This window comes from Pagrus pagrus, assembly GCF_965226575.1.
Source record: "Pagrus pagrus genome assembly, chromosome: 6".
Lineage (NCBI taxonomy): Eukaryota > Metazoa > Chordata > Actinopteri > Spariformes > Sparidae > Pagrus > Pagrus pagrus.
This window is the reverse complement of record NC_140190.1, coordinates 8,333,465-8,348,858: the sequence shown is the minus strand read 5'-3', so window position 1 is coordinate 8,348,858 and position 15,394 is coordinate 8,333,465. Positions and strand designations below refer to the sequence as shown.

The following is a 15,394-nucleotide window of genomic DNA, read 5'->3' as shown; positions in this document are numbered from 1 at the left end:
GACTTAATCCTGTAATAGATAGTTAATCTTCACGGAGACAGATTATTGAATGTAAATATGTTTTGGTCACTTTAACTCATTTTAACTCGGAACGAGTTCGGGCGAAGCTGTTTTATTTTGACAGCCCAAACGGAAGTGGCTGTACCGACGCTCGCGGCGTTGACGCAGTTTTCAAAGTTAACTATGGGTACGTGGTAGGTAACCAACGGTCCCGTCTCTTACGCAGTAACGGTGGTTAGCTGTGGACCTTAACAAAGCTAACAGGTACCGAACGACAGAACCGGGACGCGACATGCTGCCCCGCCGGCAGGACTACGGGCTGAAGAGGAGCGGAGGAGCTCGCAGCGGCTCGGTGATAAACTTTAGGACCACGGTGAACTCCGGCTCCGGCCGCCGCAGCTCCGCCGTGCTGCCGTCGGTGCTAACGTTCCTGGTGATCGTGGCATCCGGAGGCCTGCTGCTCATGATAGAGAAAGGAATGCTGAACAGCATGGAGACGCCTCCACCGAGGGGCAGCGGCAGGCGGCTGGACTTCATGCGGCAGGTCGGGAAGAACAGCCCGGCCGCTGTGGACGTGGAGTCCCAGGTAGAGTCACGTCATGGAGTAACTGCTGGAGGGTTTATGGGTGTTTTTAGTGTGACCAGCTGAGATTTAAACCTCTGTCCTAACCTGAAGGACTGAAGGCTCTGCAGCCATGTCGCTGCATGTGTTGGGTAAAGATTTTCTTTAGAGTAGGTAACAAAAGGGCAAAACACCACACCCCACCAGAGTCTCTTCTCCACACACACTCCTGTCACTTTGATTTAAAAGTTCCTGTGAGGCTTAAAAGCCGGACTGCCATTTTCCATTTTCCAGTGTGTGTATTGTTTATTCACACTCTCTCCTTTTTTCCCCCAAACATCTGCTCACTTCAGAGCAGAGCAGGCTGAGAAGTCATAACAGGAGCCAGTTTCCCATAAATACAACTTAGGTCATTTAAAGGGGAAGTTCACCCAACAATGAAAATCCAGTCATCACCTTCTCCCTCTCATGCTGATTGATGGGAAGCTGGGTCAAGTTTCGTAGTTTTGAAAAACATTTCCGGAGCTACACAGAAAAACAGCGATGCAGCATTCTCCGAAACAACTGAAGTAGATGGGGACTTGTTTTAAAATGCAAAACAGCCTCCATCTACTTCACCTGCAAAGCTGTTTTGCTGTGAAGCTCTAGAAATGTTTTGTGGCGCACCAAACTCTTCCTGACTTTTTATCAGCATGGGGGCCGAGTACACAATGACTGAATTTATTTAATTTTCGGGTGAACTTATCCTTTAATTAGACCCTCTCTGCCTGATAAACATCCATAACGTCTGAAGTCCATGTTTGTAGGCTTTCTGTCATAACGTGTAATCCCAAACCCAAGCTGACCCAGCTCTGATGACCTCCTTATGACAAACTCAGGGTTATTTTCTCTGACCTGACATGACACATCTGTTTTCACATGCTAAGTAGTGCAATATGTGTGTAAAATTGGTGGAATGCACTTTTAAAAGTCAATTATTTGCATTCACATTTACATTTAGATCCTCCAGGAGATCCGTAACCGGACCATCAGGACCATGTGCAGCCAGAAGAACATGCCCCGCAGCATCTGGTCCCTGAGCCCCCTGCAGAGGAAGACGCTGCTGCAGCACGTCCTGGTGAACGACCAGTACCACTTCCTCTACTGCTACGTCCCCAAGGTGGCCTGCTCCAACTGGAAGAGGGTGCTGAAGGTTCTGAGCGGAGCTCTGGAAAACGTGGACGTCAACATCAAGATGAACCACCAAAGCGACCTTCTGTTTTTGTCCTCTCTGAAGCCCGAGGAGATCCGCTACCGCCTCAAGCACTACTTCAAGTTCATGTTTGTGCGGGAGCCCATGGAGCGCCTGCTGTCTGCGTACAGGAACAAGTTCGGAGAGATTCAGTCCTACCAGAAAAAGTACGGCGTGGAGATCATAAAGCGGTACAGAAAAGGTCGGGCTAAGGACGCCGCTGTTACGGGAGATGACGTGACCTTTGCAGAGTTCGTCCGTTACTTGCTGGATGAGGACGTGGAGCGCATGAACGAGCACTGGATGCCAATGTACAACTTATGCCAGCCCTGTGCTGTGAACTATGACTTCATCGGCTCCCACGAGCAGCTCGAGAGCGACGCAGAGTTCGTGCTGCAGCGCATTGGAGCGCCTCCGTATGTTCACTTCCCAGAGAGGCAAACGTGGTACAAGCCGGTCACCACGGAGACGTTACACTATTACCTGTGCAGCTTACCTCAGAAGCTGCTGAGGGAACTGCTGCCCAAATACATTTTAGACTTTTCCCTCTTCACGTATCCTCTCCCCAACACAACCACTGAACACTGCCGGCATTAAACGTGCGATGTTTTATAGCTCTGAGATTATTTTTGATAGAGAATCATTTGTACTATTTTTTATTCCTAGGGAACAAACAGTATTTTGATAGCTGTTACACATTTGTACTTGAGCTGTTCGATTATCATCGCAACATGCTGATTATTGGAAGAGACAGAGACTTCAAAACCACTAAAGCTTGAAATCAGCTGCAGACAAAAGAAAGAAAAAAAATCACTGTGTCCAATTTCAACATGTACCTGTCAAGCACTGTTACAGTAACTCAACCGATTCAGTATACATTGATGGAAATGTACCAAACATTGTATTTTGCTTGTTCCTTCATTTACACAGAGAGGGTAAAGGGTTAATGTCTTCAGAGGGCATTTGGTGGTTTAGCAGGCTAAAACACACACCATGTACTCACAGGGTTGTTGGGTTTAAATCAAGCTTGTGTTCCTTTTTGTTTCATGTCACAGCCTCTCCTTCACTTTGGACCGTTCACTTTGTAATAAAACACAAGTTCAAGTTTTGTGATATACATCACAGCATGTTCTGTAATGTGTGTTGCTTTATTTTGTGAATAATTTAATAATTTAAACATCGTTAAAAAACATGAATATTAAGCATAATACACGTAACCACAGGGCTGAATGAACACTTATTGTTGCCAAGAACCAAATTCATTCTCGAAGCTGAATCCGAATTTATTCAAACACTGTTATGTCGATGAGAAGTTGAAAAAAGAAAATTTTGTTCAAGTGTAAGCACTGTCATTGAAGATCCGGCATGATTTAATCCTGAGCGCCTCAGGCTGGACGGATGCTACAGGCTAGCTAATGCCGAGGCTTATGGAGGGTGTAACAATTCATGTCCAGACTCAAGACTTCAAGCACGAGCTTCTAGTGGTTTCTGACTCACTCATCGACGCCTTCATTTGTCTGTGTCTCCAGTAGTTAATCCTTGAAGCTCACACTTCTGGAAAAGGAAAGAAAAGAGAAGTTTTTAGTGAATTTTTAAAAATAGTTCTGACTCCAAAAGTTATTCCCAGACTTTCAAAAGAAATATTCGTGGAAAAATCAGTTTCATCATTTTCATGTCCAAATCGTTACCTGTCTGCTGACTTGTCAGTCGAGCGGTTAAGAGTTCGGAGGATGGAGCGTTCTGGGGAGATGTGATGAGAACTGCCGGAGGAGCTGAGGGGCAGCGAAGTCTGCAGGGGCGAGAACGACATGCCCTGTCTGCGCATCTCCTGAACTGCCCTTTCACTGAGGACACGGAGACAATCGACAAGGTCAAAATCCACTTTATGAGCCCTCACTATGCTGTTAAAACTGTATGAATACAACATGTATTAAAGCTGTACATACTTGGGTAATTAGTGTAAAAGTTTTCATAACCCATTGCTTAACTTTTTAAAGCGAAAACGTCATCACTGCGTCCAGCTCCAATAATGTGAATATTTGTGTATTACCAAACTTTGCTGGTTCACAGTAAACTGGCGCATTTTCAATAATGTCACTACCCTGATGACACGCTTATCCAAAGAGCAAACATTAAATGATTTGTGTCCTGGGAAGAGTTGAAAAGTCTGCGTCAGTGTAATTACCAACAGCTGTTCAGCTCACCGTTCAAAGCGTTCAGTGGTCAACTGTCTTTTCAGGACGTCCATCTCCGTCTGCAGCTGAGAGACTTTGCCGCGGAGCTGGGACGCCTCCCTGAAATGCTCCGCACTGAGTGTATTCACACACATGCAAACAAATCAACCGTTTGAAAAGAAAAACATTTTATTCAAGCCAAACACTTAAAGCCAAAGAACTGAAGTGTTTTTGTTTACGTTTTGCTGTCAGCCAGGGTCAGCCTATCACGGAGGACCTTCAGCTCTGACTGTCTCTCACTGGCTGTCAGGTGGGTTTGAAACTCCTTCTGCCGATTGGTGGAGAGCAGCGTCTCCAGGTTGCGGACAGTCAGCCTCTCGCTGGCCAGCTGCTTTTTCAGCAGCTCTGCTTCAGACTGAACATCCTCCAGTTCTCCTGTGACCTAGAAAACACACAATTATTTACAGAAAGAATGAATAACTGCTGCTGCTCATGAAAAAACCTACAATTAAAGTGTCTTCAGGCCTCACCCTCTCTAGATCCATCCTCCTGGAGGTGAGCTGACGTGAAGTGAGCTCCTTGCCAGAGTCAAGTTTTACACAGAGCTCCCTGACAGATGCCAGATCCGAGAGGAGAGCGGCCTTCTCCTCCTGGGCTTTATGCAGCTCCTCCTCCAGCCGGGACATCCCACGCACCAGAGAGGACACTTGGGCCTCGTAAGCCTGCAGAGCCTGTGCATGCTTGGGAAACAGCACGGTGAGAGGTACATTAGTCACACACTAAAGACAAACATCTCAGTGTTTCAGCATGCTGTATATTCTCACATCATCGGCATTGCTGGTCCTTTCAAAGTCTTAATTTCTGTTTTATCTCACCTGTTGGATCTCTCTCTCCTGCTGGCCGACAGTATCTCTGAGGTGTCTGCGCTCCGTGTCCGAAGAGAGCAGCTCCAGGCGGATGGAGCTATTGAGGCCTTCAGCCTGCTGCAGCTTCTGCTCCCGCTCCTCCACCTCAGAGTGGGCCATCCTGAAACGATCCAGCAGGTCCCTGTTCTCCTGCTCCTGTGGGTCAACACGTAGCAGTCAGCTATATCAGAGCATCAACCATGTAGAGCCTGACAAAGCTACAGGGGTTACTCTTGCCTTTGTAGCCATCAGCTTCTCTATCCTGGACACTTCAGAAATGTAAGAGTGGACCCTCAACTTCAGTTCATCCTTCTCATGCAAAGCCTCCTCCATCTCCACATGTACAGCCTGTACAGACAGACAGTGGAAACACAACAGAAGCTGCTGTTATGTCTTCATCGCTTCCTTCATTTTCTTCATATGTGACACAGAAGAAACGCCAACGTACTTGGTTCTCTCTGGTCATTGTGGCCAGGTCATCCTGCAGCCTCCTGTTCTCTCTGATTGTGATTTCTTTGTCTCTCCTGAGTGCAGCCAGCTCCTCCTGACAGGCGTCCAGCTGTCTCCTCAGGCTGGTGATCTCCCTCTCACGGCTGTTCAACGCCCCCTGCAGCTGACTGCGAGGATCACACATTGACATCACAACAAGAAATCAGCCACATCAGCTTATATGAAGAGGAACTCATGATATTTGAATATCTATTTTATACTCACGCCAGTGAGTTGTCCATGTTTGTGACTGTGAGTCTCACTTCTTTAAGGGTCTGTTCCTGTGTAAATGTCAAAGAATCATAGTTCATTAATTCTCTTTAAGTCATCTTTCAGTTACATTTCAAAGGAAAGGTTCACGTTTTGTCCATCTTAACACAGTTTTTACATGTCTATATGTACAGTGAAGGAGTCACTGGTATTTGTAGTCATTCCTCCCATCCACACTGGCCACAAGGAGATCCCTTATATGTTACTCCAATGTAAGTGATGGGGGGACTTGTGATGGTAATCTTGATGAACTCTGCTGGTTGTTACTACCTTTTTAGCAGTCTCCTCCTCGAGAACAACCAGTTTCTCAGTCTTCTGATCCACCTCATCCTGCAGAGCGTCTTTCTCTCTATCCAGGGCAGAGATAGACTTGTGAAGAACAGCCACTTCCTCTTTGTGCCTGGAACCGTGCTGACTCAGCTCTCCTGTCAGACAGAGCAAAAATCAAGCGAGCAGTCGAGCAGCCACAGAAGAAAACACAACACTACAGCTCTACCAGATATTCACCTATTCTCTCCTCCAGTTTCTCAATCTGCTCATGAGCAGCATGCAGCTCGCTCATCTTCACAGATAGCCTGTGTTGTGTATCAGACAGTGACTGCTCCATCTGCTCCTGTAGCAGCCTTAAGAGAGACGAAATCCATCAGCCTTCTTACACACTGTTAACAACCTCAACAACCCCTGATGCATGTGTTCAACACACCTTTTGGCAGCAGAACAATGAGGGAATCCTTTAAGAAAACCTCCGCATTCTAAGTGTAAACTGAGGACACGTCAATGTTTCGTAATCATATTCATTTTCCACATTTCTATTCGCCATCGTATCAACACCAACCTCAGAGCATTAGACTCCGCCCTCTGCTGTGCGACCTCCTCTGCGTTCTGGACCAGAACAGCAGATCGAGTCTTCAGCTCCTCCTCCGCAGCCTCCCTGTTCTCCTTCAGCAGACACACCTGTGAGCGCAGCTCCAGCCTCTCCCGCTCCAACTACACACCAAAAACACACAATGTGCCAGGTAAAGGAAAGGACCAGAGTAACAGTAGTGACATTTGCACAAAAACTGCGTCCTTACACTCTTAACGGCATTCTCTAGGTCGAGAATCCTCCTGTCCTCCACCTGTCTGTCTGTGAGAGCTGAAGTCTGGGCAACCTGCAAAAGGTTTGGATAGTCAACATGAACATGCTAACAAAAGATAACAACTGACTACTACTGACTGAGTATATATACTATACTTCGACAAGAGTATTTTTCTTTTGACTTACCTTTAATCTCCCCATCAGTGTGTCTCTTTCAACACTCATCTGCTCAATTTTAATTTCTGCCTCTTTAATTTCCTCCTTCAGTTTCAAGAGGTCAGCTGACACGTCAGTGCTTCGGGCCAGCTTCAAGTCCTCTTGAGCCTAAGCGGACAAAAAAACGTTTGGTCCTCAGAAGTGTAAGATAAGCTGTTTCCAGCTGGCGTGACGCTGTTTCTAAAACTCACCTGTTTAAACAGCATTTTGAAACGGTCTCTCTCAGCGCTGAGGGCCTTCACGTTGTCCTGGATATCCTCCATTTGTGCCTCAAAGTCCACCAGAACAGCCTTCAGCTTGTCTCTTTCCTTTACTAAATGAAGCAGTTCTGTCTCTGCAACACCTCCCTGAAAATTTAAGGATATTATATAATTTTTGCATCAACTTTATGTCCTGAAAACATATTAGGTTATTCTCTTACCCTTGTTACTTTGGACCGAGGACTCCTGCCCCGGTCTGGACTACGACTGGGGCTTAAATCCAGCCCACCAGCCCCTCGGGCTCTTTTGTAGCGCTCTGCCTCCTGGCGATAATAATCCCTCTCCTCTTCCAGACTCTTGACAAACGCATCCAGCCGCGATGGGGAGCGTTCCCTTCCACAAACACCATGTTTAGCCCGCATCGTCTCCAACTCCAGCACCAGGTCTTTGTCTAGAAAACAGCAAGGAGTCAGTAATACCTAAATGTCAACAATGTAAAGCTGCTATGCGAAAACGGTTCAGCCACACTGCTGCTTACCAGCTGCCATCATTTTCTCCATTTTGTCCTGCAGCCTGATTTTCTCCTCCTCCAGGAAATTCACCAGTCCCTCCATTTTCTCATTCTGCTCTTTGAGCTCCAGCAGCTGGTCTCTAAGTCGGTCTTTTTCAAAGTCACCTTCAGACTGCTCCTGAATTCAACCATTTCCAACAGATTATGTAAGAACGCAACATAGAACAGAACAAAGAAATATAATACGTAATGACAGTGCGTACCCTTCTTGTTTTGGTGATAATATCCTCCAAGTCTTCAATTATTTTATGCTGCCTTTGAATTTCTTTCTGTTGAGAAAAGAGGTTTGTTTTCATTATCACACTTTGCTACCCAACACGCAGCCTGTGAAGTCTTTCTTTCCACTTTCTCATATTCTTACTTTAGCTTCTTGCAGTTCCATGTCAGCAGTTTCCAACACAAACTCCTTGTCAATCTCCAGCCGCTTGGCGAGGTCGTCTATATGCGTCAGCTCTTCGCACAGCTCCAGGTTCTTTAGAGACAGATTGGCCACTTCGGTGGAGGCGTCCTTCTTCTTCTGCTGCAGCCCCTCCACCTTCTGTTCCAGTGTCCTGTTGGTCTCCTGCAGGTACTCAATCTGTATAAGACAGAGCAGAAGTTTACAGTCAACACACAAGTTAGGCCCTATGTGTATTTATGCATTCATAAGTCAGGGTAAATATGCTTGCCTGAAGGTTAAGATGGGCGATCAGTTTCTCGTTGCTGATGTTCTGAGCCTCGAGGGAAATTACATCATGAGGTCGTCCTCCTTGAAGAGCACGATTCAGACGGTCGATCTCTTTGTCTCTCTCCTCCACCTGAAAGAGGAGAAACCATCGTTTCACCTCTGTAATAACATTTAACAAGTCAAAGTTTAAATGCCTCCAGTTCATTTACTTCTTACCTGTGTGTTTAAGTGTTTGATATATTCTTGAGCATTTTCCAGGTCTAGTTTGACCTTTATGATGTCTTCCTGTAGCTCATGAATCCTACAAATAAAAATATACAGTTGTTCATACAGCCGCTAAGGAAACGCAGGCATCTACAGTCGAATTGACACATCAGAAAACAAACCTTCCATCTGCCAGCTGCAGCAGGTCAGCTACATACGGATCATCAGGCTGCGACACAGGATAAGCTGGTGTAAAGGACGGAGGTATGAGCTCATCAATCTGCATCCTCTGGCGTCTGAAAGGGATGCTGCGCTTCTTTCCACCTGTGGCAGAGAGGAAGGGATGAGTTGAAAATAAAATGGACCAATTTCAATGTGTTGTAACAGAGCTTAGGTCAAATCTGTGGCATTGCCTGGCGTCTGCACCACAGCTTGCATGTTCTTCTCCTGCAGCTGTTGGATGCGCTCAGCTTTGGCCTTGCTGTCCTTCTCCAAGCAGCGAACTTTGTGCACATACTGATTGTTCAAAAACTTCAAGTCGGATGACTCGTGGTCCAGTTTTCTGATGTGGGTCTTGAGCTCTGAAACAAGACAAGAGTGTGTGAGGTTATCATAAGCACCATGCTGGTGGGAAGGAGGATGAGGGCATCACGGTTTACCTCTGGTGACACGGTCCTTCTCCTCCTTCAGCTTGAGGAGCTCCTGGTGCAGCTCGTTGTTCTCCCGGACAGCCCGGCCGTTCTCCGCCCTGTACGGCTCCAGGAGGGCATCAAAGTTCCGACTCTCCTTCTCAGTCTTCCCCGCTGACAGCTTTGCATTGCGCAGGCTTTCAGTTGTGTGAACCAGGTCACTGTGACACAGAGGAAGACATGCATCATCTCATCTCATCAACTGTAGGTAAGGAATTAAGGACAGTAGGTGCAGGAAGGCTCAAAGCTTCACCTGAAGAGTTTCTCCACTAGTGGCAGTGACTCTATCCCCAGTGTCTGTCGGTAGCCCAGCTGGTCCAGACGCTTCCTCAGATTGATGAATTTCCTCTCTGCGCTGCTGTTCATGGCTGTGATATGGCTCTGACACAACACAGCGACGGTCACGTTAGATACAATACGCATGAATAACCAACGTCATTTGTTTTCGCTAGTCGCTAACTGTACGCTAGCTAACCGACAGTTAAGGTTAGTGCGGTATTTGATGGGAGCTAACGTTACGTAGCTAGCTTACAGGCTAATAAGTCAACATTAGCTTCATGTGTTGTTAACTACTGAGCTAGCATTACCCGCTACGTGTTAACAAGTAGCATTAGCAGGCTAGTTAGCACTGTTTGGCTTCAGTTAACCAGTTAGCTAGCTAACGTTAAATCTCAAGTTTGCCTCAACTTACCGCAGAGACGCTGCTTTCCTGACAGCTAGCGTGACTAACGTCAACTTGGTGCTACATAACCGACATAAACGTCTCGCTTCGACCACCAACTTGCATCACAAGTTTATTAGTGGCATCTCATGTTGTTTTTCGTTAAAGTTAAATGATTAACAACTCGTAAGTTAACATGTTTCCGCGGTAAAGAGGTTTGAAAAGAGCGCCGATGGTCTCCGGTTTGGATTCGTCACCATGGAACCGAGACACTGGAACATCAGGGGAGGCGTGTTTTCTGGCTCCGGCGTAGCCCGTACAGAAGGCGGAGGGCGGAGTCGGCACGGGAAATGACCACATGCTTTGTGTCCAACAATAAAAATAAATACACATATTCCATGTAGCACTGAATAGGGCGGCAACTGCGAATTTATTATGTACATATGGCATGAAGAAATAACAAAAATATGACAAACAATAAAGTATTTAGAGCAGGGTTGTTGGATCTCAGAGGATCGGGCACACGTACGCAATGCAGAGTCCAATGTACAAATCCCTTTCATTAAAACACAGACACACACACAGAGGAAATGTTCAATGCAGGATAGTTTGTGAGAAGCTAGTGTATCATCAGTCAGTGAGAGGCAGTAGTGAATTCCTATTGAAACGGTGCACAGCAGCTAGACTAATGAGACTGAGCGATGCTGGAGAAGTACTCCAACATGTCCTGGATGGTAAACTCCATGGTGATTCCAGATCCAGGGTAGCATCTGCCGATCAAATCCTCAAAGTGCTTGTACTGACGGATGAACTCGTCTTGCATGGAGTGCCACACCACCTGGTGGAGTAAAACAGGACGTGCAGCAGTTAAGAGACGAGATGAGGAACGTGGTGCCGTGACTCATCGAGCAGAGACATCACTCACCTGGAGCAGACTTTCTTCTTCACACAGGTGTTTGTCGACCTTCTTGTAAAGGTTGTCCAGTCCCTTTTTCACCTCTTTGCCAGGATACTCTTTGATGACTTTGCGTAGCTCTTGTTTGTTGAAGGCCAGCTGGTAGCTCACCTCCTCCTCGCGGACACCCTGGGCTACACGGGCCTCAACTCCTTCAAAGAAATGCTGCAGGAGAGATGGAGCAGTTTACCTATAATGCAAATCCTGCACGTCTCCCAAATCACTACTCATGTCCAGGAACACGACGACATTTTCTACAAAAGAAATACTCTGACTTACGTTGAGTTTTTCTAGAGGCTGGCCCAAAGAGTTGATTACATAGGACTGCAGATGGTCTGTGTATTTGTGTTTCGCATCTCTTCTCTCTGCGTCCAGGCAGGAGATCTTTAGACGAGACAGCGTGGAGAAGATGTGGTGGAAGTTTTCCATCATCACAACATCTCGTGGCGTCTTCTGGCTTTCACTGGCTACCTTTTCCACTGAAAACAAAACAATCTTCAGAATTTTGTTTCTAGGCATCCAAACAAAGACCACATCACCTCTAGTCAATGTGTAGGTGCGTTTGTTTTGCCACTGGTCTCACCGTTCATGAAGACAGCCCTGATGAGTTTGACATAGGCTTTATCCAGGTCCCCTCGCCGCTCTGCGTTACGGAAGATCGTTTCGGCCAGCTCAGCAAACTCCTCGAAATTTGTAACAAAAGGCAGGATACCAACTTTGCTTTTCTTAGAAATCTTCACTTCCTCCATCTGTCGGATCTGACCGGACTGTGAGAACAAGACGGGTCAAAAAATGTGTAAAAACGTAGGAATGTCGTCACAAAAACAGTTTAAAAACAAGCGAGAATTCTCCTCATCACTTCGACTCCACTCACAATGCATTTGTCAAAGTTCCTCTTGACGGTGACCAGCACATTTCCCAAAGTCGTGCTGAGGTAAGAGGCCGGGTCAACGTTCTCAGCTGTCCACACGTGGTGACTCATCTTCACCAGCATGTAGAGAGAGTTGAAGCTGTCGATCTTGTCGCCCAGAGCGATGAGACTGTTGAGCTCCGTCTCGATGCTCTGGAAGATTTTATTCATCATCAGCCGCACCATGTCTTTCCTTGAGTCACAAAACAAAGCGAACGAGACAAAGAGTTGAGGGGAAAAAAGGCAGTGACAAGTGACACAAGGAGCAGAGAGCGTTTCATAGGATATATGTATAAATCCTTCTGGCAGCGGAGATGGGTTAGATTTGCAGCAACTCACTCTGATGACAAGGACTGTCTGTGTTCAGCCTGGGGAGGCATTCTCGACGGAGTGCCTCCATCTGATTCCTCTGTTTCGGGCTGACGAGAAAAGAGACGTAAAACATGACAGATCCAAACAAACATCTGCTGACATGTATATGAATGATGCTGCGCTCTCAGGCTGGACGAATGTTCCAGGCTCAGATGCCACCACTCCGCTACTAACGTAAAGTGAGGTAATCTTATTTTTTTTTTTTATCACATCTGTTTTCAAATAGCTGACCACAGACTTACCTGAGCCAGGGGGGGTATAACTGCCGGGTGCTGCTGCAGCTTAAAGAACTTGCTGATGAAGTCTTGTTCTGCGAGACACAGAGGCTCCAGCTCACTGAGGACCTGCTCAAATATCTGCAAAAATAGAGAGAGATCAATACGCTGACGCCAAATATCAATATTTTTACATGTTGCACATTCGAACGATGGCACACAAGCACATGGACAAGTTGCAGTCTGTGTGTGTGATGAAGAGGCACGGAGCTGAGACTCTGATTTGACATCGATAACCATGGTAAGAGTGGAAGTAGACGCTTTGAATCATTTGGGTCAGCCCTAATGTGTACATGCATAGTTTTATTTCCATTCCACATTAAATGGTTTGATTATATCACTGTATCTCCGGGAGTGTCACCTTGTCAAACTTGGTCCTATCGGCCACGTCCAGGTCGGAGGCGGACATGTTGCCCATGTCCAGCAGCGAGGAGGACTGGGAGCGCCGGCTGTTGGAGCCCTGCACGGTCAGCTTGTTCAGGCTCGAGGTAGAGCCTGTCAGCTTCCCAGAGCTGCCGTGAAGGCCTAACACAGCACGACATAAATAGTGAGGTTTAATGTCACGTGTTTAGTGAGAATGAGTCAAATCATCAAAAATGACATGGCTATCAATGGTTAGCTTTTCTTTTTAGGCATTTCTCATAGAATCAGTACGTCATGATGCGGCTGTACTGTGAACATTAAGCATTAACCAACCAGGTACATGGCGAGGTAATGGTTGGCAGAGCTTAAAGTGGTTTAAATGTGTCGGGGTAGCGAAGGGCTTTGAGTAAAAGGCTCCTTTTAGTGCAGCTATGTAAGACACAGTGGTAAGAAGCAGGGTGGGTAACTGATAGTGGAATAGCTCTATCCAAATGTCATACTTACTTTCCGTGTCCTGTTTCAGTGCACTCTCTTTCCGCGGAAGCGTGGCTGCAGCCAGTTAAAAAAGGCAGGCATCAAAGACAGAGACAGGTTAGGCTTAAACACATGCAGCATGGGAGGGGTGAAAGCTAGATGTTAGATGTACGAAGTAACACATATGCTGACGTGCACTGCAGCGGTTTAGGTATGCTCGTAGCTCGGACGAACCTTTGGAAACAAACTGTTGTTGTTTGTTTTCAGCAGGAAAAGCTAATACAGAATGCAGAAAGCAGAGTTCTATAATTCTGCCAAAACCAAAGCTCAACCAGGAGCCCTTCTCAGATTTTAAATATTCAAAAGAGTCAAGAGTTGAACGTGTGAGGTCCTTGCACAATGGGGAAAAAGAGACACCATCAAAAGGTAAAACAAGAGGCAGGAAAAAAATCTGGTTTTAGCAACAGAAGTGATGCAGAGAAGGCTGTGAGTCCTTGTTTCTTCATTTATACATGGATATCCCATTAAGTTCTGTGGGATGGTAGACTATACTCGACAAAATAAGAGCTACATGTTGTAAAAGAAGGGAGGAAAAGACAATAATCACACATAATAACTGCAGAAGACAAACATGCTTCACGTCGCTGGCCCGTGAGTCACAGCTCTTACCGAACTTGCCCTTGGCCTCCTTGGTTGTACCCGCCATCTTTATCTTGGCCACCTCAAAGAAGTCTTTGATTTCTCGCTCATATAACCTGCTCATGTAGTCGACATAGGTCTAAGACAAAGGAGAGGACATTTGTTTAGATTCAAAACACCACAAATCAAAATCATTTTCTAACTACACCAGTTTGTTTTCTTGCTAAGAGTTAAACTTTTTAAAGCTTTTGATGTAGGGCTGCATGTAACAATGTCCCAGAGCTTAAGTGACTTCAAATTGCTTCTTTTGTTCAACCAAAAGTCCAAAACCCAAAGACTCTTTATTTACTATTATAAATGACAAAGAAAAACAGCAAATCCTGACTGGAACAAATACTTTCTTAAAATAGCTGGCCATTGCTTCTGATTCAGTAGACTAAATAATTGACTAATCGCTGCAGCCCTACTTTACTTTTACAGTCGGCTTTGTTTTTTGGCAAAAGCCATTGTTAGTGGCGGAGTCCGCCAAATCCAGCGCTGGATATTTTGATTGCCTTTGTACGCACAATGATTCTCTGGAAATGACGCTTTGATGCCTTTAATCCACTGTAATCCATTTTCTATGGTTATCAGCCTCACTGCTTATCGTTCACTCTTCACACCTTAGAGTTGCTTTAATTTACTGCTAATCCAATTCAGACATTTTATTCTGCTACTGCTGAAACTCTATTATTACACTTATATAAATACTTTTTATTTATGACAAAGTAGTTTGCTGTGCTATGAAAACACACTTTCTGTTACCACAGTAACCTCAAGTGTTTCCAAACCAACCAAGAGTGGAGGGGGAATTACAACTGATATGTGATCGGTATCTATTTTCTTTTTAAACTCTCGTCGAGAAAGCAAATAAGTGTATTTCCTTTGAGTATTCTATAATAAGTACTGACCCTGGACAGGCCCTCGTACTTCTCCCTGTGGGTGTTCTTCAGCCACTCCATGAGCTTGGCGTAGCGCAGCAGGTCCCTGTGGAGCGGGCTGTGTTTGGGCAGGGTGAGCTCAGCCGTGTGCTGCGACAGGGTGGAGCTCTGGTCGTGACCCTGAGTGACAGAGTGAGGCGGGACGGTTCATAATACATTCGATTAAAGAGTCAGGATAGACAAATCTAGTAGTCAGTCCCATTCCATCTTTCTGAATACACACAAACACACAATATCCATCTTGTTTCCTGTCACAAACATCTGCGAATAGGATACGTTACCTTGAATTACCAGGAAACCAGATGTTTTTCACGGTAAACAGCACATTACTCATTCCACCACTTCTTCAGCTCAACTCACTGACAAGCTTACTGAAAAGTGCATCTTACTGCCACACTGATCTTCCTCTCACTTCCCCTCATTGTTATCTTGTTCAGTATCCACTGCTTGTTGATACAAGACATGCACGCAGAGCAGACAGGCACAGGATTTTATGACATGAGACCTTT

At 45.8% G+C, this 15,394-nt stretch overlaps 4 protein-coding genes across 8 annotated transcripts in view; 2 read left to right on the top strand and 2 right to left on the bottom strand.

The window, feature by feature from the left end:
• Positions 1-118: 118 nt before the first annotated feature.
• On the top strand, positions 119-2,917 carry chst14 (carbohydrate (N-acetylgalactosamine 4-0) sulfotransferase 14). The gene is made up of 2 exons (XM_084355515.1): positions 119-586; positions 1,563-2,917. The coding sequence occupies exons 1-2, from the start codon at positions 293-295 to the stop codon at positions 2,388-2,390; spliced, it is 1,122 nt and encodes a 373-aa protein (XP_084211641.1). The 5' UTR covers positions 119-292; the 3' UTR covers positions 2,391-2,917.
• Positions 2,893-10,219, bottom strand: cep135 (centrosomal protein 135). Of its 2 annotated transcripts, XM_084355509.1 has the most exons (27): positions 9,948-10,219; positions 9,510-9,637; positions 9,227-9,417; positions 8,981-9,148; positions 8,750-8,891; positions 8,580-8,664; positions 8,365-8,493; positions 8,058-8,273; positions 7,900-7,965; positions 7,664-7,814; positions 7,347-7,576; positions 7,117-7,272; positions 6,896-7,033; positions 6,705-6,782; positions 6,467-6,618; positions 6,335-6,394; positions 6,139-6,254; positions 5,902-6,056; positions 5,587-5,642; positions 5,321-5,489; positions 5,110-5,220; positions 4,843-5,028; positions 4,498-4,707; positions 4,207-4,409; positions 3,998-4,102; positions 3,482-3,637; positions 2,893-3,347 (listed from the first exon to the last, which is right to left on the bottom strand). In XM_084355509.1, the coding sequence occupies exons 2-27, from the start codon at positions 9,620-9,622 to the stop codon at positions 3,326-3,328; spliced, it is 3,564 nt and encodes a 1,187-aa protein (XP_084211635.1). In that variant the 5' UTR covers positions 9,623-9,637; positions 9,948-10,219; the 3' UTR covers positions 2,893-3,325. The 2 variants fall into 2 exon arrangements, with proteins under 2 accessions (XP_084211635.1, XP_084211636.1); XM_084355510.1 differs by lacking the exon at positions 6,335-6,394 and having other exon boundaries at positions 9,948-10,214.
• nmu (neuromedin U) overlaps positions 9,426-15,394 on the top strand; it is a 27,195-nt gene continuing 21,226 nt past the window's right edge. Inside the window, exon 1 of the mRNA XM_084355516.1 lies at positions 9,426-9,464. Within this exon, the coding sequence (XP_084211642.1) occupies positions 9,437-9,464 (28 nt within the window). The 5' untranslated portion in view covers positions 9,426-9,436. The remainder of the gene's footprint in view (positions 9,465-15,394) is intronic.
• exoc1 (exocyst complex component 1) overlaps positions 10,319-15,394 on the bottom strand; it is a 9,753-nt gene continuing 4,677 nt past the window's right edge. For 2 of the 4 annotated variants that reach the window (XM_084355511.1, XM_084355512.1), the window contains 11 exons: positions 14,856-15,005; positions 13,936-14,044; positions 13,297-13,341; positions 12,791-12,954; positions 12,397-12,510; positions 12,122-12,201; positions 11,747-11,975; positions 11,456-11,639; positions 11,152-11,351; positions 10,843-11,037; positions 10,319-10,755 (listed from right to left, as the gene is read on the bottom strand). In XM_084355511.1, coding sequence (XP_084211637.1) covers positions 10,603-10,755; positions 10,843-11,037; positions 11,152-11,351; positions 11,456-11,639; positions 11,747-11,975; positions 12,122-12,201; positions 12,397-12,510; positions 12,791-12,954; positions 13,297-13,341; positions 13,936-14,044; positions 14,856-15,005 — 1,623 coding nt within the window. In that variant the 3' untranslated portion in view covers positions 10,319-10,602. The remainder of the gene's footprint in view (positions 10,756-10,842; positions 11,038-11,151; positions 11,352-11,455; positions 11,640-11,746; positions 11,976-12,121; positions 12,202-12,396; positions 12,511-12,790; positions 12,955-13,296; positions 13,342-13,935; positions 14,045-14,855; positions 15,006-15,394) is intronic. The other 2 variants (XM_084355513.1, XM_084355514.1) reach the window with 1 other exon arrangement.